Source organism: Giraffa tippelskirchi, chromosome 12 (genome assembly GCF_054371585.1).
Source record: "Giraffa tippelskirchi isolate mGirTip1 chromosome 12, T2T-mGirTip1v1.2.pri, whole genome shotgun sequence".
NCBI classification, from domain to species: domain Eukaryota; kingdom Metazoa; phylum Chordata; class Mammalia; order Artiodactyla; family Giraffidae; genus Giraffa; species Giraffa tippelskirchi.
The window spans coordinates 5,726,444-5,753,840 of NC_137286.1; the positions used below are offsets into that span (position 1 = coordinate 5,726,444).

The window sequence follows — 27,397 nt, forward strand, 5'->3', positions numbered from 1 at the left end:
ACGTGATAGTTTGTGATACATGAATATAATATCCCAGAATAAACATTGTAGGATATACAATGAAGTCTATGTAATTAAAAGAAATTCTAGAGTAAAACTTGCTTCCACTGTAGTTTTTGTAGGTGAGCAGCAGTGAACTTTTCTTCCAGAGACTACAAAGCAGCATTTTTACCCCCATTTGAGTGCCTCCAAACACTAGTGTTTGTTACACGTTGGTTTTTCTGGGAGGAAACTTCAGGAATATGGCTCCTGCAAGGTAAGATCTTAATGTCTCCAGGCTGAGCCACTGCCGTGCCCTGCTTTATTACTTGATTTTGTTCTTTGGAAATGTAGGGCTTTTCTCTTTGTCTTTTCTTTCTCTCTGTAGTCAGAAAATGGGTAAGAAGAGCCGAGTGAAAACACAGAAATCAGGCACTGGTGCTACAGCAAGCGTGTCCCCGAAGGAAACCTTGAACCTGACCAGTGAGCTTTTGCAGAGTAAGTCCTGACTCTGCTGCCCGCCTTTTGGGGGCACGTGCATCTGTCCTCGTGGGGAGGGGTCCCTGGTCTGGGGAGCAGGAGGCGAAACAGATTATTTTCAGATCCCACCTGGTTAGCCATGGACCTGGTACATTACCCATCTTCCCCAGCCCAGAGTCTCCCCACCTGTAAAAATGGAGAAACGGTACCGACAGGTAACCGTTACCTAACAGGTACGGCACCGGCTGAAACAGTCCCTCTCCGAGTGCTCCCATCCTCCCCCGTGGGGTCCCCCCCCAGCGGATCAGCGTGGGCCCCCACAGACACATTCCCCCACCTGCTCCTTCCCACATGTCTCCGCAGATAGACTGTAGATGGCCTCAGGGCAGACTCCCGTCTTCCAGGGCCTCAGTCGGTGTTGATGGAAGAGGGAAGTAAGACTGGCTAACCTGGCAGTTAGGCGTCAACACGTAACTAGTTACTATTCATTATTTCCCACCTCTAGTCTTCTCCTTAGGGAACAAAGGGGGCCCAAGGTTTAGCAGGAACGTGGGGTGGGGTCTCTCTCTCTAAACGGATGCAACTGTTGAAAGGGCCAGTGGTAGGCAGAGTGCCTGGAGTGCGGCCCTCCATAGTGCCCATTCTGGCCCAGTGATAGCATCCTAGCTGCTGTTTTAGCAGCAACTGTGCGGTCTCCTTTTGTAACTCCCCCAGAGTGCTTATTATAGAGCCTTACACATGGATGTGAAACATTTGTTGACTAATTATCCTTATGTCCAATTTATCTGGTTCCCTCGGGGAGTCATTGTTATGGGGTTTAACTCGAAAAAAGTGTTGACTTTTAATGTACCTTCTTCTTTCCATCCACAAGAGTTTTCAGGGAAATGTTTTGCATTTTAGCTTAGCTTTTTAGCTTTTCCTGTTTATCGCGTTTTCTGAGGAAGTTTGATCAGAGGAGCAGGAATGAGGTAGATGCAGGTTAGGTGCCCACACTTGTGTCCTGTGGGCACCGTGTACCACTCGGCCCGAGTGGTTTCAGAGGGTTTGTGTGCATACTTAGTCATGTCTGACTCTTTGTGACCCCATGGACGGTAACACGCCAGGCTCCTCTGTCCATGGGATTCTCCAGGCAGGCACACTGGAATGGGTTGCAGTGTCCTCCTCTAGGGAATCTTCCTGACCTAGGGATCAAACCCACATCTCCTGCATTGGCAGGCGGATTCTTTATCACGGAGCCACCAGGGAAGCCCATTTCGGAGGATTTATGTGCTTTAAAAAAGTATACCTGGTTTGTACTTCTCACCTTGGTCATCACAGCTATAGTATCTTTGTCCTTTAAAAATAAACCAACAACGATGACAAAACCCAGATCCTCTTTCTTCTGAAGGCTTAACAGGTTAAGTTGAAAGAAAACTGTTCACATGCCATGGTTTCTGTGTTACAGAATGCAGTAGCCCTGCCCCTGGCCCTGGAAAAGAATGGGAAGAGTATGTGCAGATCCGGTCTCTAGTTGAGAAAATACGAAAAAAGCAAAAAGGTAAATTTCCTCGAGTGATCTTATTCTAATATCCTGTGGAGACCTGGCCCAGGCAAGGCAGAGTGGTTTTGAGAAAGAAGGTCTCCGCATGAGACCTCAGGCCTCCATGCCTGTCTGGAGGGTGTCTGTGGAAGGGCTTCTAGGTTGGAGGGGAAACTGCATCAGAAAACCGTCAGGGTTTTTTCTCATTTCTGAGGCGCTATGACTGCTTTGGAAGGAATAAAAATGATGAGCTTCAGGTTGGGGGGGAATGTGTTGGGACTAAAATGGTACAACTTTCATTGATCTTTATTTTATGAAATATGTTTTTAAATCTGTTTTGGTATCCTGAATTTCCTTCAGGGTTTCAGGTCAGTACATGATGTTGTATGGTCAGCACACAAATATATCTGGATTGATTAGTGTCTTGTTGAGTAAGATTTATGATGAACTCAAATCTATCTTGATTGAATGAGAGAGTTAGTTATATTTCTCAAGCTGTGTTTTTCCAGGGTGTATTCAGTAGGCATCTTAATGATTCTCAGCCAGGCTGGCAACAGGCCAAGTGTCAATTTGGGAAAGCTTGTTCAATATACCTATTGTTTTTGTGCTGTAAAGCACAAAAAGTAGATTTGTATGCAGGCCACAGGGAAAGTGGAAGGAGACGCAATAAGGAGCCTGCATTTGGAAGGATGAAAGAACTTGGCTCCCTTTTTATTTATTGCCATGGAAGTGGTAGGGGGGTTTGTTTTTCACTTGTGCTCGTAGGTGTTAAGTGTTCGTGCTCTCCTGTAGCATCTGCAAACATGCAGACTTCAGGTGGGATGGTCTCAGACCCTCCGTGGGGACCGGCTCTTTTAGAATGTGTTTGTTTGTGCTAACTGGTACACTGTGCTCATCCTGGCTCACCACATTGATTGCCAAAAAGTTTTTGTATGTCCTGAGCTTCTGTTCTGAGTAGAGATCATTTACTACCACTGGCACTGAAGTTAGAGCATTCATTCATTCTCAGTAAGGGAAGAGTACATTCTGTCTTAGTGTATCCCTCACAAACTCGGTTTCTCCAGTTAGCAGATCTCACCTGGCACAGCCCCGGGATCCAGTTAACCATGAATTGTGTCCTGGGGGCATGGCCACAGGCTCTGTGGTTAAAGTTCCTGTTCTCTCCTTATTCCTCAAAAAAATGATGATTTTTCCTATGCATGGCTTTTCATCTTTTTTGATATTTCAAATGTGCTGCGAGGCCCAGAAGATCACCCCTAGACACGCACCCGAGTCTTGTCGAGTCACGTTCTTCTTTCCTTCCTTCCCACCTACTGGTCCCATCTCTTCCCCTCCCTCTGTGCTTTGATTGGTTCTTACATTTGTTTTTAAGAAAGTAGGTGTCTCAGGAACAGCTGAAGCCCCCCCCCCCACCCATTTGTCTTTACAGTGAATGTTTCTGCTTCATTTGTGACCCCAAACAAATAGACGGTACTAATTGGTATTTTAACAGTTTACAGAAATGGTATCATACTATTGCATCTTCAAAAAAAAGCATTGTGAAGTTGCATGTTTTATTTACAGGGATACATACGGATCCTGCTCATTGTAGATGCTGGGCAGAATACGAGTTCAGTTTTGTGCTCTTAATTGGGGTCTAGGGCTCCTCTTCCACACGTCTCCTCTTGCACATGTGTGCATTGCTGATCTTGGTGCTTGTGGGAGTTTTGACTGTGCATATGAGAGAGGGCAGGTTGCTCTGGAGACCTGCTTGGTCAGAAGACTTCCCATGATACCATCCCTTGATATCACCTGATAGAACCTAACAGCCAGTGTTCACGTTACCTGGGAACCGCAGCTATTTCTCTGTAACCAGCAGAGGCATTTAGTTTTTTAACTTGCCTTTCCTGTCACTAGTTACGGTATGCACTGTGACTGTCTGGTGGTCAGTTTTTATTTATTTATTTTTTGATATTGAAGTCTTAGTACTATTTCCAGGTAAGTAGTTCCAGCGGTCTATTTTTTATTTACTGTGGCAGCTTGACTGATACATGTCCTAAAAGTAGCTCTTGTTTTCTAACACCTGGATGAATATAGGTCTGTCTGTTACTTTTGATGGAAAAAGAGAAGATTACTTTCCTGATCTAATGAAATGGGCCTCTGAAAATGGAGCCTCTGTTGAAGGTTTTGAAATGGTGAACTTCAAAGAAGAGGGCTTCGGTTTGAGAGCAACAAGAGATATCAAGGTGAGTTTGTAGGTAAGCTGTGGGTCTGTTTGGATGGAGTGTGGTGTGGAGGGCCCAGGACCTGGGGACAGATGCCTTGGGCTGAGTTCTGAGCCTGTGGGCACCTCGGCACCCCCTCCCTGCCCTGCAGTCTCCTAGCTGATCTCGTGGGTCCGGAGGAGCCTCGACTCAGGGTTCGAGGCAGCCCCTTCCAGGTTGTCCTTGGAACTGTACTATTAAGAAGTGACCTTGTGATGGATTGGATGAAGGATAGGGTGGAGGATCGACAGTGTTGAGGATGGAGACCTGTTTTCTGGATGGATAATTAGTGGCTGGAGGTCCCACTTACTGAGATGGCAGCAGCAGAGGTGATGGGAAAGAAGAAGGGACAAGTGCTCTTCTCCAGCCTCAGGCCTTCCTCCCAGCAGCTAAGAGAGCAGCAGCCTCCCTGACCAGGCTCTAGGCCTCCCTCTGGTGCTCACTCCTGCCTCTCCTAGAGAGGAGGCACAGAAGTCTGATGGTTCTGGAAACAGGAACTGGCCTTTTTCTCCATGGAGCTGGATGCCATGTGTGTCCACCTCCCCACCCTGGGAGTTTACAGGGGAGGCCTGTGGGGCTCCAGTCCTGCCTGGAACTACGTGGGGGAGTTGGTCTAATTCTGGGATTCCGTAGGTGACATTTTGTGTGACCATCTGTTGTATTCTTGTGTCTCTTTCAGTTGGTTCAGAATTTAGGTGGAGGAAATGGATATTATTTATTTAGGTCCCTTCAAACTCCCAACAACATTTGTGGTCAAGTTGTAGTTTACTTTTCAATGATACATTGATAAGCTGTTTTATTAGATACCTGTTGAATAGCTAGTATGTGAATAGTCCCTTGTTTATTATCATACCGTGCTTCCCAAAACACCAGACTCTTTCCCTTCACGATGCTTAGAATGTATAGTGAGGGACTGGGAGACACTGGTGAGAGGCCCGAGCAGACCAGTGTCTGGGAAGAGCAGCGCGGGAATGTGGTGCTGCCAGAAAGTCCTGGTGCTGGGGTCTTCGCGGTTTGCGTGTGGTTTATTTTTTCAAGCTTTATTGAAGCATAATTGATACACAGAGGTGCACATCTTTAATGAATACATTTTGATGAGCTTGGGACATAGCATGTACCTGTGACACCATCCCCTCTCTCAGGTACTGCTGCAGTGTCCATGCTTTAGGCAGTATAGACACACTTGCAGGACTGCCTGAACCCAAACCTTAACGTTGCTAAGATAGTGAGGTAATGCTGTTGGAAAAAATCTGTAACCAAAACACGTCTTACGGGCGTGTGCTCTCACTGGTAACCATGTGCTTTGAGGGCAAGCGTGTAGAGGAAGGAAGGTTACTCTGACCTCAAAAACTCAGTGGCGATTCACATTGGCGGGTTAGGCTTTTTGTGGGAGGTAGGATATTGTTTTGTTTTTAGAATTAATGTAAGTATAGCAAAGAGTGAATAAATAGGGTGGTTAAGAATCCTCCTTTCAATGTAAGGGACACCGGTTCAACCCCTGGTCCAGGAAGATCCCATGTGCTGCAAAGCAGCTAGGCCCATGTGCCACAACTACTGAGCCAGCTCTCTAGAGCCCACACCCCACAACTCCTGAGCCCAGGTGCGGCAACTCCTGAGGCCTGCGTGCCCCAGGGCCCATGCTCCGCAACAGTGAGAAGCCGCACATTGCAGCTCGAGAAAAGCCCACACAGTAACAAAGACCCAGCACAGCCAAAAACAGATAAACCATAAAAAATGAAGAGTAAATAAACACCCTATGCTCTATCCCACATGGTTCTGTTTGCTTCAAATTCAAGTTGAAAGCCCCTTTGTTCATTCTATTCTCAGTATCATAGTTTTTCTTTGGATGTTGTTGTTTAGTCGCTCAGTCGTGTCCGACTCTTGGCGACCCCATGGAGTGTAGCCCACCAGGCTCCTCTGTCCATGGGATTCTCCAGGCAAGAATCCCGCAGTGGGTCACCATTTCCTTCTTCATTTCTTTGGATACAGGATTCAAAATCATGTCTATACTCATTAAACTATAATATAAATGTTTATATTTACAAGTATGTTTGATAATTAGAAATGAAATGCCGATTGGCAACTTTAAGTTGTGTTTCCTTGTGACTGAATTTCTGACCATGGATGTGGTTGGATTGACGATTGTAACATGTTTTGGTAATTCTAGTCTTCTTATTTTTTCCTCCTAGGCAGAAGAATTATTTTTATGGGTTCCACGAAAATTACTAATGACTGTTGAATCTGCTAAAAATTCAGTGTTGGGTGAGAATAATTTCTGTTTGTTGAAAGGAGAGAAAAAAATGATGAAAATATATAAAGTTTCATTTTGTGGGGCTAAGGACCGTCTTTGGTGTTTTCTCAACCAGTGAGATATTTCCCACAGTCCCCAGGAAGTGTTCTCCATGCTCGTAATCTGACAGATTAGAAGGACGGCAAAAGAATGGGGCACTTAAACTTTAAATGTTACGAGACTGTCCGGTTGCTCCTGTAACTTTAATACATCTTTTGAAATGAACACTTTGTAAAGCAGTTTGTGGCACTAATGCTGTTAACTTCTGGGTTAATTCAGGGCCCTTGTATTCTCAAGACCGAATTCTTCAAGCCATGGGAAACATCACGCTGGCCTTCCATCTGCTGTGTGAGCGGGCCGACCCTAACTCGTTCTGGCAGCCCTACATTCAGACCCTCCCCAGCGAATACGACACCCCCCTCTACTTCGAGGAGGATGAGGTTCGCTACTTGCAGTCCACACAGGCCGTCCACGACGTCTTCAGCCAGTATAAGAACACGGCACGGCAGTACGCCTACTTCTACAAGGTCATCCAGGTGAGCGGACACTGCCGGGGTGGGGGGGGAGGGGCTGAGTGCTTGAGCGTTGCCCTAAACGTTTCGCTTTCTGAGGGGAGAGGCGTGGAGCGTATGTTTCTGTTTTTACAAAATGTCACTGAAATGCGGTTGGAATACATCTGATTGCCTCGGTGCCCACTGTGAAAACAAGCAGCGGTTACTCCCATCTCATGAAAGTCATGACGTTGTTCTGGAAACAGAAGATAACCTTGGAATGTTAGAAGTCACACAAGTCTCTCTGGTACAAGAAGATGCTCCAGGCCTAAGTCTTCCAAGAAAATGAAAGTCCCTTTATGAATTCTTCCTATATACATTAGTAGTAAAGTACTGACAGTTGATTTCTTTATGTTTTTCCAAGTGTACACTGTATTATATTAATTGTGATTAGTTCTAAGTGGAAGTGTCACGCAGAAGTCTCTATGAGGTGTTGAGCATTTGAGTTATGCCTGGTTGCTCCTTGCTGTGTTGTAGCAGTTCAGCCAACATCCCAACATCCTCTTTCTGTTCAAGTTGATCGGCACTCAGATGGTGGAGGGCCAGCGTCACGGTTCCTTTGGAGCTGAGAAGGGACGGGGGCCTCTGCTTCCTGATGCACCCCGTTTCTCATTTGCCCACAGATCAGCTCCTGGGCTTCTGTACCTAACGAGTGGCCAATGAAAAATGAGCTGCTCCCTTCCCTTTTCTTTGGGCAATTGATAACCTGAATTAGGCTTGATACGGTTGTTGCCTTAGCTGGTCTGCCTCTGCTGTGTTTCATCTGCAAGAAATGGTGATCTCATTTCACTGTGACATGAAATAATGTTTGTCTATTCAGCATGCTCACTGCACAGGAATATTGCTCTCAAAAATTACATCCTTCAGTGGGTCAGATACTTCAGATATATTAAAAAAACTGTATGACTCTTACTTCAAGTAGAAATCTCTTTTAAACTTCAGGAAGTGGTTAAGAATTACCATACAGTATCTATACATTGTTTACTTGAAGTGTGCTTGACTTGAAAAAATACTGATGGAGCCAAATCAAAATTTTGGTTATTCAGTTAGTTTGCACCTACCATCCTGCAGTCTGAAGTTTGATGTGGTTCTTCATGACCTGAAAGGGTTGTGCTTTTGTTCCTGGTTCTTAATCGTGTGTCTTCAGTGACTAAACGTGAAGCTGACCCTGGCAGGTCTAAGCCTCTGTCATTTCCTATCATTAGGCAGCAACCTGGAAACTAGCTCTTTCCATGAATGTGTTTCTCAAATCAGGGCGGTTAGACGACGAGTGCCAGCGGCTTGCCCTGAGAAGGAAGGTAGCGCCTCCACGGTCAGGTCAGGAATTCTGGAACTGTGCCGGGTCTCCTGACAGCTGGCTTGGCAGAATGATCTCTGGGTTTTCATTGCACTCACTGGTCTGTTGATTTCAGTCTTAATGAAGTAGTGCAGTTTTGCTTAGGCAATGAGATTTTTAAAGACTGAGTCACTAAAATACTCTCTTCGGGAACTGTCTTATGCCAGGTCTCTTAACAACCCTCTGAAATAAACCCCCTTAGGTGATGCTGAGGTGACTGAATTATACCACAGTCTAGGTAGTAAATTGTATTTATTGTGAATATCTCAGGAGGTAGAGAGCATTCTAAAAATAAACTTTTAATTCAGAGGTTTTTCTAAGAATAATAAAATTCTCACATGACTAACAAGAACAGTTTGTATAAATTATAATGAATCCAAATATCCTTAAAAAGAAAACCCACAGTCTTTTTTTTTTTTAATAAATTTATTTATTTTAGTTGGGGGCTAATTACTTTACAATATTGTAATAGTTTTTGCCATACATTGACATGAATCAGCCATGGGTTTACATGTGTTCCCCTTCCTGGACCCCCCACCCACCTCCCTCCCCATCCCATCCCTCTGGGTCATCCCACTGCCCCGGCCCTGAGCATTTGTCTCATGCATCGAACCTGGAATGGTGTTCTGTTTCACATATGATAATATACATGTTTCAATGCTATTCTCCCAGAACGTCCCACCCTCACCTTCTCCCTCAGAGTCCATAAGACTGTTCTATGCATCTGTGTCTCTTATTCTGTCTCGCATATAGGGTTATCGTTACCATCTTTCAAATTCCATATATATGCATTAGTATACTGTATTGGTGTTTTTCTTTCTGGCTTACTTCACTCTGTATAATGGGCTCCAGTTTCATCCATCTCAATAGAACCGATTCAAATGTATTTTTTTAATGGCTGAGTAATATTCCATTGTGTATATGTACCACAGCTTCCTTATCCATTCGTCTGCTGATGGACATCTAGGTTGCTTCCATGTCCTGGCTATTGTAAACAGTGCTGCGATGAACATTGGGGTACACGCGTCTCTTTCAATTCTGGTTTCCTCGGTGTGTATGCCCAGCAGTGGGATTGCTGGGTCATACGGCAGTTCTGTTCCCAGTTTTTTAAGGAATCTCCACACTGTTCTCCATAGTGGCTGTACTAGTTTGCATTCCCACCAACAGTGTAAGAGGGTTCCCTTTTCTCCACACCCTCTTCAGCATTTATTGCTTGTAGACTTTTGGATAGCAGCCATTCTGACTGGTGTGAAATGATACCTCATTGTGGTTTTGATTTGCATTTCTCTAACAATGAGTGATGTTGAGCATCTTTTCATGTGTTTGTTAGCCATCTGTATGTCTCCTTTGGAGAAATGTCTGTTTAGTTCTTTGGCCCATTTTTTGATTGGGTCGTTTATTTTTCTGGAATTCAGCTGCAGAAGTTGCTTGTATATTTTTGAGATTAATTGTTTGTCTGTTGCTTCGTTTGCTATTATTTTCTCCCATTCTGAAGGCTGTCTTTTCACCTTGCTTATAGTTTCCTTTGTTGTGCAAAAGCTTTTAATTTTAATTAGGTCCCATTTGTTTATTTTTGCTTTTATTTCCAATATTCTGGGAGGTGGGTCATGGAGGATCCTGCTGTGATTTATGTCGGAGAGTGTTTTGCCTATGTTTTCCTCTAGGAGTTTTATAGTTTCTGGTCTTACGTTTAGATCTTTAATCCATTTTGAGTTTATTTTTGTGTATGGTGTTAGGAAGTGTTCTAGTTTCATTCTTTTACAAGTGGTTGACCAGTTTTCCCAGCACCACTTGTTAAAGAGATTGTCTTTTCTCCATTGCATATTCTTGCCTCCTTTGTCGAAGATAAGGTGTCCATAGGTGCGTGGGTTTATCTCTGGGCTTTCTATTTTGTTCCATTGATCTATATTTCTATCTTTGTGCCAGTACCATACTGTCTTGATGACTGTGGCTTTGAAGTAGAGCCTGAAGTCAGGCAGGTTGATTCCTCCAGTTCCATTCTTCTTCCTCAAGATTGCTTTGGCTATTCGAGGTTTCTTATATTTCCATACAAATTGTGAGATGATTTGTTCTAGTTCTGTGAAAAATACCATTGGTAGCTTGATAGGGATTGCATTGAATCTATAGATTGCTTTGGGTAGTATACTCATTTTCACTATATTAATTCTTCCAATCCATGAACACGGTATATTTCTCCATCTGTTTGTGTCCTCTTTGATTTCTTTCATCAGTGTTTTATAGTTTTCTATATATAAGTCTTTTGTTTCTTTAGGTAGATATATTCCTAAGTATTTTATTCTTTTTGTTGCAATGGTGAATGGTATTGTTTCCTTAATTTCTCTTTCTGTTTTCTCATTATTGGAGTATAGGAATGCAAGGGATTTCTGTGTGTTAATTTTATATCCTGCAACTTTACTATATTCATTGATTAGCTCTAGTAATTTTCTAGTAGAGTCTTTAGGGTTTTCTATGTAGAGGATCATGTCATCTGCAAACAGTGAGAGTTTTACTTCTTCTTTTCCTATCTGTATTCCTTTTATTCCTTTTTCTGCTCTGATTGCTGTGGCCAAAACTTCCAAAGCTATGTTGAATAGTAGTGGTGAAAGTGGGCATCCTTGCCTTGTTCCTGACTTTAGGGGAAATGCTTTCAATTTTTCACCATTGAGGATAATGTTTGCTGTGGGTTTGTCATATATAGCTTTTATTATGTTGAGGTATGTTCCTTCTATTCCTGCTTTCTGGAGGGTTTTTATCATAAATGGTTGCTGAATTTTGTCAAAGGCTTTTTCTGCATCTATTGAGATAACCATATGATTTTTATCTTTCAATTTGTTAATGTGGTGTATTACATTGATTGATTTGCGGATGTTAAAAAAACCTTGCATTCCTGGGATAAAGCCCACTTGGTCATGATGTATGATCTTTTTAATATGATGTTGGATTCTGTTTGCTAGAATTTTATTAAGGATTTTTGCATCTATGTTCATCAGTGATATTGGCCTGTAGTTTTCTTTTTTTGTGACATCTTTGTCTGGTTTTGGAATTAGGGTGATGGTGGCCTCATAGAATGAGTTTGGAAGTTTACCATCTTCTGCAATTTTCTGGAAGAGTTTGAGTAGGATAGGTGTTAGCTCTTCTCTAAATTTTTGGTAGAATTCCGCTGTGAAGCCGTCTGGTCCTGGGCTTTTGTTTGCTGGAAGATTTCTGATTACAGTTTCGATTTCCGTGCTTGTGATGGGTCTGTTAAGATCTTCTATTTCTTCCTGGTTCAGTTTTGGAAAGTTATACTTTTCTAAGAATTTGTCATTTCTTCCAAGTTGTCCATTTTATTGGCATATAGCTGTTGGTAGTAGTCTCTTATGATCCTTTGTATTTCTGTGGAGTCTGTTGTGATCTCTCCATTTTCATTTCTAATTTTGTTGATCTGATTCTTCTCCCTTTGTTTCTTGATGAGTCTGTCAATTTTGTTTATCTTCTCGAAAAACCAGCTTTTAGTTTTGTTGATTTTTGCTATGGTCTCTTTTGTTTCTTTTGCATTTATTTCTGCCCTAATTTTTAAGATTTCTTTCCTTCTACTGACCCTGGGGTTCTTCATTTCTTCCTTCTCTAGTTGCTTTAGGTGTAGAGTTAGTTGATTTATTTGATTTTTTTCTTGTTTCTTGAGGTACGCCTGTATTGCTATGAACCTTCCCCTTAGCATTGCTTTTACAGTGTCCCATAGGAAAACGCACAGTCTTAAAGCATTAATGGATCTATCCATCATTATTCCTTGTCGTCATTGTTGTTTAGTTGCCAAGTTGTGTCTGACTCTTTTGCAACCCACTGGACTGTAGCCCTCCAGGCTCCTCTGTCCATGAGATTTCCTTTATTTATTATTCCTTTTTATTGAAAAATTTAGCTAATAATCATGAAACAGGATATATCAAATGTGAAATTATAATTATCAGACATATGTTGGCTTTTTTGCATAATTCAGTCAGTCTTGAGTATTTGAAAAATAATGGTCATGATTTTATAAAAGGACAAAGGGGGTCAAAAGTTGAAAAGAAAAAACATTACAGAATTATAAAGTTTAAAAATATTTTAGGGTGAGATGAAACTGTGTTTTTCTTGACTGTCAGAAGTATCAAACTGAAGAGAAAGCAAAGTGTATTTGTGCCCACATATTAGGTTCTTCTATTCTACATTAGTGTTTCTGAGCTGAGCGGGTGAAGGGTATTTGCCCTTGAGAGAGTGTGTGGTGATGGTTTTGGTTGTTAGGTTTGGTGAGGTGGAGTGCGGGAGTGGGGGGAATGTTGCTGAACTTCCCATGACGTACGAGGCAGCCCCCAAACAAGGAATCGTCCAATGCCGATGTCAGTAGTGCAGAGGCGGGGAACCCTGCTTTGTGTTTATACAGTGAACACAGCACCTCAAACACGAGTGTGATTCCAGAACCCCTAGTGATTGGATACCTAGGGTCTGACTGGCGCTGGTTGCTGGTAGGTCAGAAAGTCTTCCTGGGCCACTGCCAGACCCGCCTGCCCGCCCCCGCACCCCCTCGGCGTTAGCTGCTGGCTGTGGCTGGGGGAGTGTGTTTGAAGTGCTTTTCTGTTTGCTGTCATTTAACAAACATCACTTCTTTTTAAAAATTTACAAGTCTATAACTAGGTTTGGAGATGTTTAAGTTGTTAGGGATTCAAGATGAGATCCTTGTAATTGCATTTTGAAAATGAACTCTGTCTGGTGGACTGTCATCACTGCTCCACATGAGCTGGTGAGAGTTCAGTCGGGAAGAGGGCAGTGGACTGAGAGAGGGGAAGGACCATGTGCCCCAAACAGGGCTGCCCTCACTGAGGGTGGTCTCAGGAAGGGTTGAAGCACCAGTGGGATGATCTGCCCGCGAAAGAGGCTGCACAGGAAAAATTGAAGCTCTGTGGTAAGACAGATCTGAATTGAAATCCAAACTTCTTTTGTTTGTTTAGTTTCTCAGTCGCATCTGACTCTTTGCAACCCCATGGACTGCAGCACACCAGACTTCCCTGTCCTTCTCTGTCTCCCACAGTTTGCTCAAACTCATGTCCATTGAATCGGTGATGCCATCCAACAGTCTCATCCTCTGTTACCCCCTTCTCCTTTTGCCTTTAATCTTTCCCAGCATCAGGGTCTTTTCCAGTGAGTCGGCTCTTAATCAGGTAGCCAAAGTATTGGAGCTTCAGCTTCAGTCCTTCCAGTGAATATTAAGGGTTGATTTCCTTTAGGATTGACTGGTTTGATCTTTTTGCTGTTCAGTGGATTCTCAAGAGTCTTTTCCAGCACAATTAGAAAGCATCGACTCTTGGGTGCTCTGTCTTCTTTGTGGTCCAACTCTCACATCCGAACAGTATGAAAAGGCAAAAAGATATGACAGTGGAAGATAAGCACCCCCCGCCCCGCCCCGCCCAAGAATTGGTAGGTATCCAATATGCTACTGGGGAAGAGCAGAGAAATCCTAATAAATATATTTATTAGCAAATTAAATTAAGTGTGGTTTGGCATTAGTTGCTTTACCCTACCCTTCTGTGTTTGTCTCCTAATCTGTTAGGTAAAAGTAGAAGACCATTTTTTAGTATAACTGTTATCAGCGCAAGTTGGGTTGTTCGCCAAAGCCCTCAGCAGAGTCCAGGGCCGCGGTGCCTGTGGGTGTGTGAAGCATGAAGGAGATTGTGGTTGAAGCCACCCCCGCTGGGTAACGGAGAGGGTGGCCTCTGGAGCTGGCCTGCCAGGGCTCCAATCCCCGAAGCTTCATTCTGGGCAAGTCTCTGTGCTTCTGATTCCTTTTCTGTAAAATGGGCTATTAGCCCATTTCCTAATACAGCATCTGTCTCCTGGTGGCTGAGTGGGCGAGGGGAGTTAGCCTGTGTGAGGCACTCCGTCCGGCAGTACTTGTCATGGAAGTACTCGTCCATTTCTGTTTTGTGTTTTGTTGTCTAAGTTGCACCTCCTTCGTCCCACAGCACCTCATGTTCCTGTTTAACTTTCCTACTAAAATCCCTACTGGCCATGGATAATAAAGCGCATTCTTGTAGGACTTAGGCCTAGAGCCAAGTGACTTTTTTTTAAATTAATTAGTTAATTTATGGCTGGGCTGGGTGTTTGTTGCTGTGTGTAGACTTCCTCTAGTTGCAGTGAGCAAGGGCTTCTCTCTGGTTACGGTGTGTAGGCTTCTCATTGTGGTTGCTCCTCTTGTTGGGAAGCATGGGCACTGGGGCACATGGGTTTAGTTGCCCTGCGGTGTGAGGAATCTTCCCAGAGCAGAGCTCAAACCCGCGTCCCCTGAATTGGCAAGGCAGATTCTTAACCACTGGACTACCAGGGAAGTCCTCCCAAGTGACTCTTCACAAACTTGAAATTGCTTCCGTACCTCATGCTTTTGTTGTTATTGTTGGTTTTTTTTAATCTCATGTTTTTAAATATTAAATGTTAGTCACTCAGTCGTGTCCGACTCTTTGCGACCCCATGAATTGTAGCCCGCCAGGCTCTTCTGTCCATGGAATTCTCCAGGCAAGAATACTGGAGTGGGTAGTCATTCCCTTCTCCAGGCGATCATCCTGACCCAGGAATTGATGTTGGGTCTCCCACATTGCAGGCAGATTCTTTACCATCTGAGCCACCAGGAAAGCTCCTTAAATATTAAGAATTCATGCAGTTGTTTGTTTGCTGAAGTTTGAAAATCTTGTGAGGTGACTTAACTGTCAAGGTAGATTGGCATTGTAGGAACCAGCACTGTTCTCCCATGACCCTGCATGCCACTGCGCACCCCCGGGACCCAGGATCCAGCAGGAGAAGCTCGGCTTTACATGGAGTGAACACCCTGAGCCCCTTGCTGTGGTCAGTCTTAAGGGTGGTTCTTTTTCGGGAAAAGCAAATATGACAGTCACTTGAAATTAGTAAAAACGGGCAGAAGAGATGATCACTAATTGAAAATACATCAGAATGAACTTTCATGGAAAACTTCTTTTTTCCCCAAACTTTATGCTTTTTATTTTGTATTGGGGTATAGCCGATTAACAGTGTTGTGATAGCTTCAGGTGAATGGCAGAGGGATTCAGCCATACATGCGCATGTATCCACTCTCCCCCAAGCCCCTCTACCATCCAGGCTGCCACATAACACTGAGCAGAGTTCCAGGTGCTATACAGTAGGTCCTTGTTGGTTATCCATGTAAAATACAGCAGTGGGTACATGTCTATCCCAAACTCCATAACTGTCCCTTCCTTCTGGCAAGCGTAAGTTCATTTTCTGAGTCTCACAGAAAATTTCTTAATCAGTTATTTAATTCCTGTGTTCATTGCAATGAAAGTTCCAGGCAGCCCAGAATGAGATGTATTGCTGAAACAACCAGAGGGTCTGGGCTGTGGAGAAGAGGGCTTTTACATAAAAATTCATGACAAAGAAAAACAGATGTAAGCAAGAGTTATCTTTTTAAAAATCATCTTTGGAGTCTAGCTGTTTTTCTAGTTTCAGGATGTTCTCGCTGCTTATAGAGGTCGTCAGTGATCATGAAGAGTGAGCGTGACTGTTCCCTTGGTGCTGCTGTTACTTTGTGCCCGAGGGTGATGGCAGGATTACAGCAGCCCGCAGTTAACATGTTCAGTGTGGTGACCTGCCCCGTTAACCTCTTTCAGGGTCTTAGGCACGCTGTTCCTGGAGAAACATGCCTGTGTGCTGTAATGACAAACCCTGGCTTACCATTTGGGGGCTACAATTCCAGAACCTGATTTGCAGTTTTCTGCTATGACTTGCAATTTAAAGTCATTTTCTGGGACCTATCCTCAGCTCTGCATCTGCACTAAAGCCCGTTCTTTGTCTTCTGAGCTGACCTCTGGCTTGAGGGTGTGCCAGCCATGGCCTGCTGGTTCACCAGCGGTGTGACCCAGGCACGGCCGGGTCTGTGTGTCTGGGCGAGCCCAGCTCCCTGGAGAGGAGCCCGGAGGAGTGTTTGTAGTCCTCTTGCTTCAGCTTTTAGGTTGTTTATCCTAAAAGAGAACTAGCACTAGTACTAGTGTCTGGTGACTGTAAGTTCCTCTGCTGCAGGTCTCTGCTGCACTGCATGCTTTGTTTTAATGTCTCTCTCTCTCTGCTTGTTGTTGCCTCAGACCTAGGAAGGTAATTTCCTGTGTTCTTGCCTCCCAGCGTATCTCCTTGGTCAAGGGTTTTTCAGTGCGGCTGTTTGCTAGTTCAGGTTACTTTCTGTCTTTAGCTTGCTTCCTAGAGTTGGTTTAAAAGCCTTTCAGGCCTCTGTTGGTCCTCACCTGTGCAGTAGGGTTTGGGCTTTACAGTTCCTCAGGGTTTTTACCTGTACCTACATTGTGTTCTTCTTGAGATGTGCAGTGTGCAGGGTGTCTTTTAGGTGCTCAAAGGTGATAGTATGTAACCAGGGCCTCAGACTCAGGGGCTTTCTCGTGCATACCTGTGTTAAGATCTAACACCTGCTGGTGAAACATTATACTGCAGCTTCATGGTTGAGAAATGTCCACACCCAAACTCAGGAAGCTAAAGTTAGAAATTGTGGCTCAGCCAAGTGCTGGAAAAGGCTCGTGGGGATTGAGAACCTGCGTGGTGGTAGGATTTCTGTCTGTCTGTGAAGGAGGGGCCAGGGAGGAAGAGAGGATTAGTGGTGGAGGGAGAACTTGGCCTTCGAAACTGCTGCAGAGCTTTAACAGATAAAAATAACCTGACAGACCGGGGCATTCCAAAGTTCGGCTCCAAGTTGGGACTTTTGCATGGAAATATATGACTAGTTTTGTGACAGAAATCGGTGGGAGTAAAAAGTAGGATTTAGCTTAAACCCAACTTTGAAGCAGTGTGATTGAGAAAGGGAAGAAAATTCTATCTTGACTCAACATAGATGAATAATAGTCCAAATGTGTCTTACCCACGTCAGTGAAAAAGAAATGACTAGATCCTGCGTGGTGGGCCAGGCCCTGGGTGGGGGCTGCCAGCCTGTCCCAAGGTTGAGAGTGTTCTTGGAACGTGCACATTTTCCCGTGCTGTTGACTTTGAACAGGGTGCTCTTTTAAGTAAGTTCAAGTGTTCGGGGTTTAACAGCATAGAGCATAGAGGTGTATCTATAACAATGCTGTTTCTGGTTGATCTCATCACGTAACTGATTTGTCCACCTTCCTTGGGTTTCCTCCTTTGCGCTGGTTGAATCTGAGAGGTGCAAGGGGAGGGGTGTTGAGGGGAGGCTCACTTGTGCGCTGAGTGCTGTGAATTTTAGTATTTCATGGTGTGTGTCCGTGGCAGTGGGCTTCCTCGGTGGCATGGGCCTGCCTCATGCTGCAGGATAGGGGGAGGCTGTGTGATGGTGGCCGTCGTCCCGGACAGGCAGCTTCCCTCCCCCAGGCCCTCAGTGGCCCGGGACCCAGGCAGCCGGCCTCTCCGTCTGCTGAAGACAGGCCGCCCCAGAGCCCGAGGCAGGTGGCACTGCAGTCTCAGCAGCCTGGGGAATGTGGCTGAGCCCCGGGCACTGCCCCGCCCCTCACTGCTGTCCTCGTCCCTGGCAGAGCCACATGTGCCGGCGCAGACGTGCGTTACCTGAGGTGGGTTTGCCCCTTTGTCTCTGAGGCTCATGTCTGCATAGAGAAATCTGATCATGCCGAGGCCTTCAGGAGTGAGCAACGGGCTTGAGTCAAGCCCCTGGGCCTCCACAGACTTGAAAGATCCAACACCTTGACTCCTGCGGGTAATGTGCATGAGCGTTGAATGCTGTTTGGCGCACACATGTGAATGTGTGTGACTGAGCAGCACCACAGGGGAGGACATGCGTGTGCATTCACGGAACTTGACCTCTGCTGGTGGCTGAGGCGGTGGCGGGCACCCCCCGGTTTATGCGTGGGTTTATTCCATGTCGTCCCTGAGGCCGCGGGTTAGGGGGTACTTGGGGGATCTCCGTAGCCGGCTTCTCCCTCTGTCGGCCTTTCCTCACCACCTGGAAGCCTGTGTAAGGGTCCTCCCTCCCAGATAAACCCACCTACCTGCTCCTCCTGCCCTTGGGCTCACTCCTTTCTTTCTTTTTTCTCCCATTAAATTCTCCTGGTTGTTTTAGTCATTCATCTGCTGTTTATTGAGATCTCCAGTGTGAGGCACCAGACCTGGGAACAGGGACGAATGTCCCTGGGAGTACAAAGAGTTTTCTAGAACTTTTTATTTTAAAATGATTTCCTTAGCTTACAGAGAAGTTGCAAACATAATACAAAGTTGAAAGCCTGGCCATGGGCACCGCCTCCTGGACACCCTGCTCCTGCCTTGGGGTCCATTTGAGTTTCCTCCTTGAAGCCCATGTGCTCTGTATGCGGCGTTCTGGTTCTCTTCCTGACAGCGTTGTGACTTCTGACGGAGGGCAGGGGTGTGGAACGCCGCAGAGGTGAGGCAGGGGCGATGGCGGGCGTGAGAGGAGGCGCTTCAGGGGCTCGGGGTATCGAAGGGAACCCGGATTCTGTGGTCATGGCCTTGGGTGGAGACGCAGGATTTAATGGGGAGAACATGAAGCCCTCCAGTCTCAGAGGCAGCGGGGCCTCTTCCCGAGCTGGGAGTTGTGCTCTGTGCCGGGTGCCCCAGGGCCCTGGCCATTCCGGGGGTGGGAGTGGCCCCCGAGCACGCTGCAGGGACCTGAGGTCACTAATGAAGATGCTTCGTGGAGACAGAGCCAGCCGCTGGGGTCACCCTCCCTGGGCCCTCTCCTTCAGGCTTTGGTCCTGACGGTCACCCTGCGAGGGACCGGCGCACATCCTCCCTTTGCAAACGAGCAGTGGGAGATGGGGGGCAGTCGGACCCCAGCCCTCTTGAACCAGGGCCGGCGGGACACAGTCTGCCTCCGCGGCCCTTCCTGGTCTTCACTTTGGGGACAAAGAAGTGGTCTAGTTTAAGGGGAGAGCAGTGTTATTTCGTCTCCCTTTTGGGCTCTCATTTCGCAGAAAGCTGGGCTGTCCCCTGGGCCTGCACAGGGAGTCTGCTGGAGTTCCTTCCACTCCCCGAGGAGCCCCTTCCCGCCTCAGCCCCGCTGAGTGCAGCAGTGGGAGAGGGTCACCCGCAGAGGGAGCCGCAGGCTGCCAGCTCTCCCCTTGCTGGGAATAGTGGTGGTCTTCTCTGTCTCTCTCCTTTTTTACCCCTTATCCTTACCAGCTTGGCTTTTAATGTTATAAAAATTGTGGAAGCACTGGAACTTAGGAGAATCACTCCAGGCTTGTGTGTTCTCTGGAGGGTTTCCAGGGCCTCTGATCTTGTTAGAGCCCCTGGCTGTCTTGCTGAGACGCGGTGACCCATGTCCTGGCTTGTTCCTGGTAGCTGACCTTGAGCATTATTAGTCTGTGTTAAATGTGTGAGTGTTGTCCTTACCTCGTCTTCATTTAGGGTTTCTGACTTTGTTGATTATTCGTCCTAAACACGTGTCTAATTTTCACCATTTTTATAAACACAGGCTGCAGATAAGACATTTTAAAAAATCCTAATCTGTGTTTTTAGTTGTTTACTTGTTTGTATAAAATTATAACAGTTCAAAGAGACACAGACTTCACCTTCTGGGAATCCTGGTATTCGTTCCTTCCAGTGTTCGTTTCCTCAGCTTCAGGAAGTGTCTTGTTTTTTCTCTGTGTTCTTGGTTCTGAGTGGGAGAAGCCAGGCCTGTGTCCAGTCGGTGGCTTGGATTCCTTCCTGGCAGTGAAGGGAGGTTACTGATTTGTGGTGTCTGTACAGGGGAGACACTGGGCAGCCCCACGCTCTGCGTCTTCCTGTAGAAGTTTTCCAGGTAAAGCTCTGGGGTCTCCGGGCTGCCGTGCTGCCGTCTCCTGCCCTTGCCTGGCCTGCTGGCACTTCCCTCTGGCTATCCTTCAGTGAACCACACCTTCCTCCCTGAACTCGTCACCTGGGCCCCTTGAAAAGAGCTTCCAACTTTGCTAATCAGAGTTAGGAATGGAAGTCCAGCAAAGCCATCACAAGGGTAGTCATGCTTGGCAAGGCTGGCTGTGTGTCCAGCACTGGGAGAGCTTTCTTACTTTTTATCCCAGAAACTACTGCTTTCCCATAAGAATCTGAGACAGAATTAATCAAATTAGATTCAGCAGAAACCCCCAGGCCCAGCCCCAGGTTGTTGGTGGTTTGATTCGTTACCCCAGAGCCGGGCGCCACCCCGTTTTACAGGTGAGGAGATGGGCTGAGCAGCAAGACAGGGTTGAAACCCAGATCCGCCCGACCCTGGAGGATGTTTTTCCCACTTCCCTCACCTCCACAGACCTGGCCTCTTTACAATTCCCGTCTCCTCCTCCGGCCCACACGTTACCAGTCCCAGGTCTTTCCCACAAGTCTGATCAGTAGAACTTTTTGGAAAATGCAAGTTTAAAGACAAAAGATTCCAAAAATCTTTCTTGAAAGCTGCTTCTGAAGCCCTCTGAGGTCTGTATCTGATGATTATGTTCCCTATCCTCTGGGATAGGATTTTGGGGTTTTACTTTTTGTTTTGAGCGTGTTGATAAAGCGGGGACCTGCTTGTATTTTTGAGGCCTCTGACAAGCACCCGTACAGGAACAGTCTTCCATGTTAGCGGCATATTCGCAGCCATTCTTGCTGGTTGATGTTGATGCCCCGATTCCGTTCCTTCCCTGCAGAACCGTTCTGCTTTTGTAATTGCATATGACCCAAGAAGTTAAGGCTCAGGCTGCACGCATCCCATGGCCACTCTGTGTATCATCCTCACCTCTCAGGGAGAGAAACATTTACAGTGGAGGCAGGAGAAAGAAGGAGACAACAGAGGAACGTCGGTAACACCAGTGTTTGTGTTATTAATATGTCATTGTACCTGAGTTGAGCCTGGGGCCTTCTCAGCAGCTGAATGTGTGGGCACAGCTGGGACTGTCCACCTCCGCTGTGCTTTAATACCCAGTGGAAGAGTGAGCTTGAGTGACCTTACAGACCTGCACGGAGTGAGATGGTGAGGACGCTCGCTCTAAGAAAACGGTAGGATAGTGACCTTCAGAGAGCGGTCGGAGGCGCCCGTGTTCTGCTGCCCTTGTTCCATGAGGTGCCTGCCGTGGGTTACACACACCCAGGGTCCAGGCTGCCTGACCTCCTTGGATCTGAGAGCCGGGGTGCGGGTGGGGCTTTGCTGTTGGTGCCATTGGGGCTGCGTGCTTTCTGCTTTTGCCGTGCACACTGACTCTGCTTAGGACTGATGCTGGCAGACATTCTGATGTGAGTATTCTGTGCATCGTTCTAGCCCTGGTGGGTTAGACCAGGCGGACCACATCTTTTACCATCACGGAAACTCTTTTCAGCAGCATGTTTTTGCTGCTACAATTATTATCCAGAAGATTGCCCATGCGATGTAATAATTTTCAAATCGTCTTATTAATAGCAGCTTCTACATGAGCCGTCCCTTCTGCACCCAGCTTGCCAGTTTTCAGAGAAGTCAGTGTCCTGTAGAGGAAGGAACAGCCCCCTACAGTCTGAGCTTGTCACCTGCTGGGTGAATCTGCGCAGGTTAGTTTGGAGTCTGTGTCCCTTATCTATAGAAACGAAATACGGGCATCTGCTGGCCAGGCCGTGTAGAACAGAGGAGGAGGCCCTCTGCAGGCCCAGCACCCAGGAGCCAGCCCACAGGCACACTCTGCTGGTCCCCGCGTGCTCCAAGGCCACCCTCTGATCTTTGTCGGGCCGCTCAGTGTTCGAGTCTACAAGATAGCCCTTCGCAGCATGAAGACTACTCAGAAGGCCAGTCCTTGTATGGAGGCAAAATCTGCCTCCTTAGGACCATCGTTCAGAGCCGTTTCCTGACTTTAGAGTGAAAGAGTGGATTTCGCCTTCAACCACGACTCCTCCTCTCCCCACCTCCCCCGCCGCCCTCTAGCAGGGCCTTCATTCAGCAAACGCCTCTCTCAAAGGGGCACCTGCTTGGAGTCAGCGGCTCACAGAGTTAGTGGCTCACAGAGTTAGTCAGGAGCTTGCTTGCTGGACCTCTGTGATCAGTCCAGTAGAGAGTGGCGTTGGGCTTCCCTGGTGGTCGGTGGTTAGGCCTTCCCGTCCACTGCAGGGGGTGTAGGTTGGACCTCTGGTCAGGGAGCTCAGATCCCACACGGCTAGTGCCCAAAACACCAAAAAACACAAACAAAAAGCACATAGAAGGAATACTGTAACAAAATTCAACAAAGACTTCAAAAATGGGCCACATCAAAAAAAAGTCTTAAAATGATATTTAGGGGCATAGATTGAAAAAATAAATCATGGACGTTCAGAGAAGGAAGAGTCCATTCAGGTGAGAGGTTGAGGAGGACTTTTTTGTTTTTTGTTGCTTTAAACAGGGAGCAGTGGTGGTTGGAGAAGGTGACCTCAGAGACGGACCCCCACTGCTCTCTGCCCTCACCTTTGCTGTCTTTTCTGCCCAGCGCGTGTCAGAACCTGACAGCGTACTGTGTATTTCTCCATTCATTTGTCTGTCTGCCCAACCACAATGTCAGCGCACTGCAGGCAGGTGCTATTTCATCTTCCGCTGGAAGGTACCTAACACATCACAGGGGCTCAGTTATTTGTTGATTGAATAAAGCCACCAGCCAGTAGCCGAAACAGCAGCAAACGGCATTGAGTACAACTGGTCAAGCACTGCCTTATTTTGTTCCCTTCTGTCAACGGCCAGTGAGAGGCACAATTCTGCTTTGCTACTGAAGGACAGACCTTCCAGGCCTCTCGGGTGGGCAGTAGCCAGGCTGGGTCTTGGGCTCGGCTCAGACCCCAGAGGCCCTGCTCTCCGCACGCTACCGCCCTCCCCGCCCAACTCAGAGTCCCAGAACTCGGGCCACCTGTCGTTCAGTCGTCTATTTCTTGGCTCCTCGGGAACCTGCAAGGGGCCAGGAGCAGACTTCTGTTTTCCCTGTGTTACTCCTCTTCCTTTTTATGGGGAGCTTTGCTTGCTTCTTGTGTTCAGATAGCTTTTTAAAGTTTTCCGTGGTTTGTAAGAGATCACCAGCAATGACTTTGTGGTTGCATGTACAGGTTCTTTCAGTTATTTTCTTGTTTGTTTTATTTTCAGTCTGGAACAATCTGGACTTGTTAAAATGGCTGGGGGCTTTCTTACTGTCATTTCTTCTTACTTAGGAATTCATTTTCCTTCCAGTGATGACAGACACCGTCCTCCTTTCCAGAGGGTTTCTGACCTCTCCTGTCTAGGTCTGAGTAGAACCAGTGAGATCTTTTCATAACATAAATTGTGTCATGCCGCTGGTACCATTATACTTGGGAAAACCCAAAGGGCAGGGCTGCCAAGGTGGCCGCTCCTGCCCCCTCTGGCTGTGATCAGTGCCCTGGTGTTGCCCAGCCTCTCTGGCCTCAGGGCTTTGTCATCTGCTCCCTTTCTGCAGGGGCTTCCCCCTGGTCTATGAGTGACTGCTTCCTTCTCAGCCTTCTGTTTTTAGCTACAACATTACAGTTCGAGTGTGGCTTTCCTTTCTCTCAAGTAGATCTCCCTTATCTACTGTGTTAGTGTGTCAGTTAGGGCTCTTCAGAGAAACAGAACCAATAGGCTGTATATATGTTTATTGTTCAGTTGCTTAGTCGCGTCTGACTCTTTGTGACCCCATGGACTGCAGCACTCCAGGCTTCCCTGTCCTTCACCACCTCCCGGAGCTTGCTCAAACTTATGTCCATTGAGTCGGTGATGCCATCCAACCATTTTGTCCTCTCTCGTCCCCTTCTCCTCCTGCCTTCAATCTTTCCCAGCATCAGGGTCTTTTCTAATTAGTCGGTTCTTAGCATTAGGTGGCCAAAGTTTGGAGCTTCAACATCAGTCCTTCCAATGAATATTCAGGATTGATTTCCTTTAGGATTGAATGGTTTGATCTCCTTGCTGTCCAAGGGACTCTCAAGAGTCTTCTCCAACACAGTTTAACCACAGTTCAATAGCATCAAATCTTTGGCGCTCAGCCTTCTTTATGTTCCAACTCTCACATCCACACATGACTACTGGAAAAACCATAGCTGTTTATATAGAAGGAGTTTATTTTAAGGAATTGGCTCTCATGATTATGGAGGCTGGCAAGTCCAAAATTCACAGGATAGGCCAGCAGGCCAAAGACCCAGGAAAGAACTGATGTTTCAGTTCAAATGCAAAGGCCATCTGCTGCAGACTTCCCTCTTGCTTGAGTGAGGTCAGTCTTTTGTTCCGTTCAGGCCTTCAGTTGACTGGATGGGCCCCCCCCACATTAGGGCGGCCAGTCTGCTTTACTCAGAGTCCATCAGCTTAAATGGTAAGCTCCTCCAAGAGCAGCTTCACAGGAATGTCAAAATCATGCTTGACTATCAACATTTGAGCACATGGCTCAGCCAAGCTGACACACAAAATCCACCTTCACAGCAGGCTTTTGTAAGATTGATGTATTAGCCTACTGTCTGTGTCCTCCTCTGGAGGGACCCTGCTCTCCAGGCCCAGAGTGACACTGTGTGGGACCCGCAGAGCTTGGACAGAGTTTGTTCCGTGGGGGAACCGGTCACCCGAAAGTTCTCCATGTGCCTCTTGCATGGCCGAGGCCTCGCAGGAGGTGAGTGGCCAAAATCCAGCCCGTCCCCCGCTTCCCAAGCTGCTTCCCCGCAGAGCTGCAGGCAGCCATTTCCAGTTTGTGCAGAGGTCCGTGTCAAGGTGCTAAGCCTGATGGGCCCTCAGAGGAGCCACATGGATGAGGGCTGCCTGAGTCTAAGAGCAAGGCCTCCCTGTGCCTGAAGCGCAGCGGCCCTGGACGTGTGTGCCCCGGTCTTTCTTCTAGGACACAAACCATGCAGTGAGGGGAGGATTTATTAGATCCTCTGCTTTTAGCAGGCTTACTTTCACCTCTGTCCACATAACTGATGTATACTCTCTTGGGCTACTGTATTTTCCTCTGTTAAAATAGATAGTCTGTATTTTCCGAAAGATTAGGTGATGTGAAGTGTACTTCACTGCACTGCCGGCTTCTATTCTTTCATTTTCACCCGATACCCATGACCAGGCTCTGTGGCTCCGATTCCGAGCTCCCTGCAGGTGTGCTGGGGGCCGTTCTTTACTTCCCACCAGATCTCCTCCTGCTACTGTGTCCCGTCCACTCAGTCTGCTCCGGCCAGGGCTCCCCGAGAGCGTGGGGCCTGGTGTCCCCTCCTTGTATGACTCCAGTAAGCTGCCCCTCCTCTGTGTGCTGCCGTGTGGCCGTCTGAGGCCATGGGCATCCCTCCTGACCCTCTTCCCTGCTGTTTCCTCCTGAAAATTACTGGGTATCTCCACCTCCCTTAAAGCTGTAGCAAAACGCCCTGCGGTTATCGACAGTTTGAGCCTGAATTATAGTTTTGGAGAGCTGTTACTTTTAGGCCTACCTGTGTTCTTTAGTCCTTAAACTTTGTCATGTGTTACGACTTGAGTTATTTTGTCCTTTCATGAATCAATTTTATTCTGTCAACTTAAGAGAAAAAATGAGTCCTAAATATTAGTCATTGAAAACATAGCATGGGTACTGTATTTTTATTTACATTCAGCCTCATCAGGAAAAAATTACAATAGTATTCATTATAACTTTTTGAAAGTCAAATAACTACCTATTAAAATATCTTATAATAATGATGGTGTTTTGCTGAATGCTGGCTTCTCCTCCCAGTCAGTGGTAGGTGCTCTGGGGAGACAGAAAAGTCCTCTGAGGCCCTTGCCTGGTGGGAGTTTGGAGAGAGAGGTGGGAGGAAGACACCTGGCAGGAAACAGCGAAGAGCAAACATGGTAAACTGAGTCCGTGACTGCCGTCCGAGCTCCCGGGGCAGTCAGGTAGTACCTGAGTTGGGGCTTGAAGGGCAGAATTGTCTGGCCGAGGGAGGGAAATGCCGTCAGCCAGGGTGTGGCGTCAGGGGGTGGCAGGACGTGTTCTGAGGACGGGAGACAGCGTGGCCTGCCGAGGCCGCGGCCGCCGGAGTTAAGGGAGATCATGTAGGGGTTTGCCGCCAGGCCCAGCTCCCAGAAGGCTGGTCTGGGCGCCTCCCTGGAATGCCTGCAGCCTCTGTGGCTCAGGCCAGTGTGGGAGGGAATAACTGTGGTCTCGGCAGTTGGGTTTTATGACACCTGCTCAGGCACCTCAGTTTCCACAGTTCTATCCCACCCTGTCTCGCAGCTGATATCAGGGGATAAAATGTGGTTTTAAAACATAGCATCCTGTTAACATAATTCACTGGAAGCCAGATTTGAGCACGTTTCAGTGATATCAAAAAAGAAGGCTCTAGTGGTGGACATAAAAGGCAGGAGGCAGAAAGGCCTGTTGCCAGGAGCTGGGAGGGAGGGAGACCACGGAGGCCTTGAGCAGGCCTTGGGGATGGTGCCCTTCGTGTCATAGGGAGCCCCGGGCAGCAGAGCGGTCAGATTGCCTGGGTTTGTTTGCTTGCTTACAGATAACTTCACCACAAGGAGGTCAGAAGACCAGTTAGCCTGAGGAATTTGAGACGTAGTTAAAGGTCGAATTGACGGTATCTGGTGACAAACTGGCTGAGAAGAGTTTGGGAGAGAGTTAGTGGTGGATGATCTTGCGGTTTCTGGAATAAAATCGTTTAAGTTTACTATGTTCCCCTTGTTCCTGAACTGACTTCCCACCCTTTCTGTATCTCTAACCTTTATGGTTTAGAAAGGAAACTTTTGATCCTAAATTTCTAGCTTATTCTAACTTATTTAAACCCAAGACACTGAAAGTAATCCGTGTATCTGAGTTTTCAGTCCAGACAGGTTTGTTTTATACTTTGGAATATATATTTCAAGCACAAATCTTTTGTATGCAAAAATCAAGCCTGGAGCAAATCTTTATTGTGAAATTATAAGCTTGCGAAGGTGAAGGTTTTAATGGAAGTGCTCACTCAACCTTAACCGTAGTGACATACACACAATAGCACGTCTGAACGAAGGGCTGTCAGACGAGCAGCTTTCAATTTAAATGTATCAGTGATTTCAAGGCTGTCTCTAATGAGGTCTAAAATCTTTGTGTCAGTCTCATTTTTTTCCTT

At 46.6% G+C, this 27,397-nt stretch overlaps 1 protein-coding gene across 30 annotated transcripts in view; it reads left to right on the top strand.

Moving 5' to 3' along the window:
• Positions 1–27,397, top strand: part of SETD3 (SET domain containing 3, actin N3(tau)-histidine methyltransferase) — a 78,749-nt gene that overhangs the window by 15,553 nt on the left and 35,799 nt on the right. For 12 of the 30 annotated variants that reach the window (XR_014071199.1, XR_014071197.1, XR_014071200.1 and 9 more), the window contains 6 exons: positions 114–256; positions 368–477; positions 1,904–1,996; positions 4,055–4,203; positions 6,411–6,483; positions 6,791–7,047. Coding sequence is in view for 24 of the 30 variants with exons in the window: in XM_081549771.1 (XP_081405897.1) it covers positions 243–256; positions 368–477; positions 1,904–1,996; positions 4,055–4,203; positions 6,411–6,483; positions 6,791–7,047 (696 nt within the window). In the remaining 6 variants the exon portion in view is untranslated. Of the gene's footprint in view, positions 1–90; positions 257–367; positions 478–1,903; positions 1,997–4,054; positions 4,204–6,410; positions 6,484–6,790; positions 7,048–27,397 lie in introns of all 30 variants that reach the window. The other 18 variants (XR_014071202.1, XR_014071201.1, XM_081549779.1 and 15 more) reach the window with 4 other exon arrangements.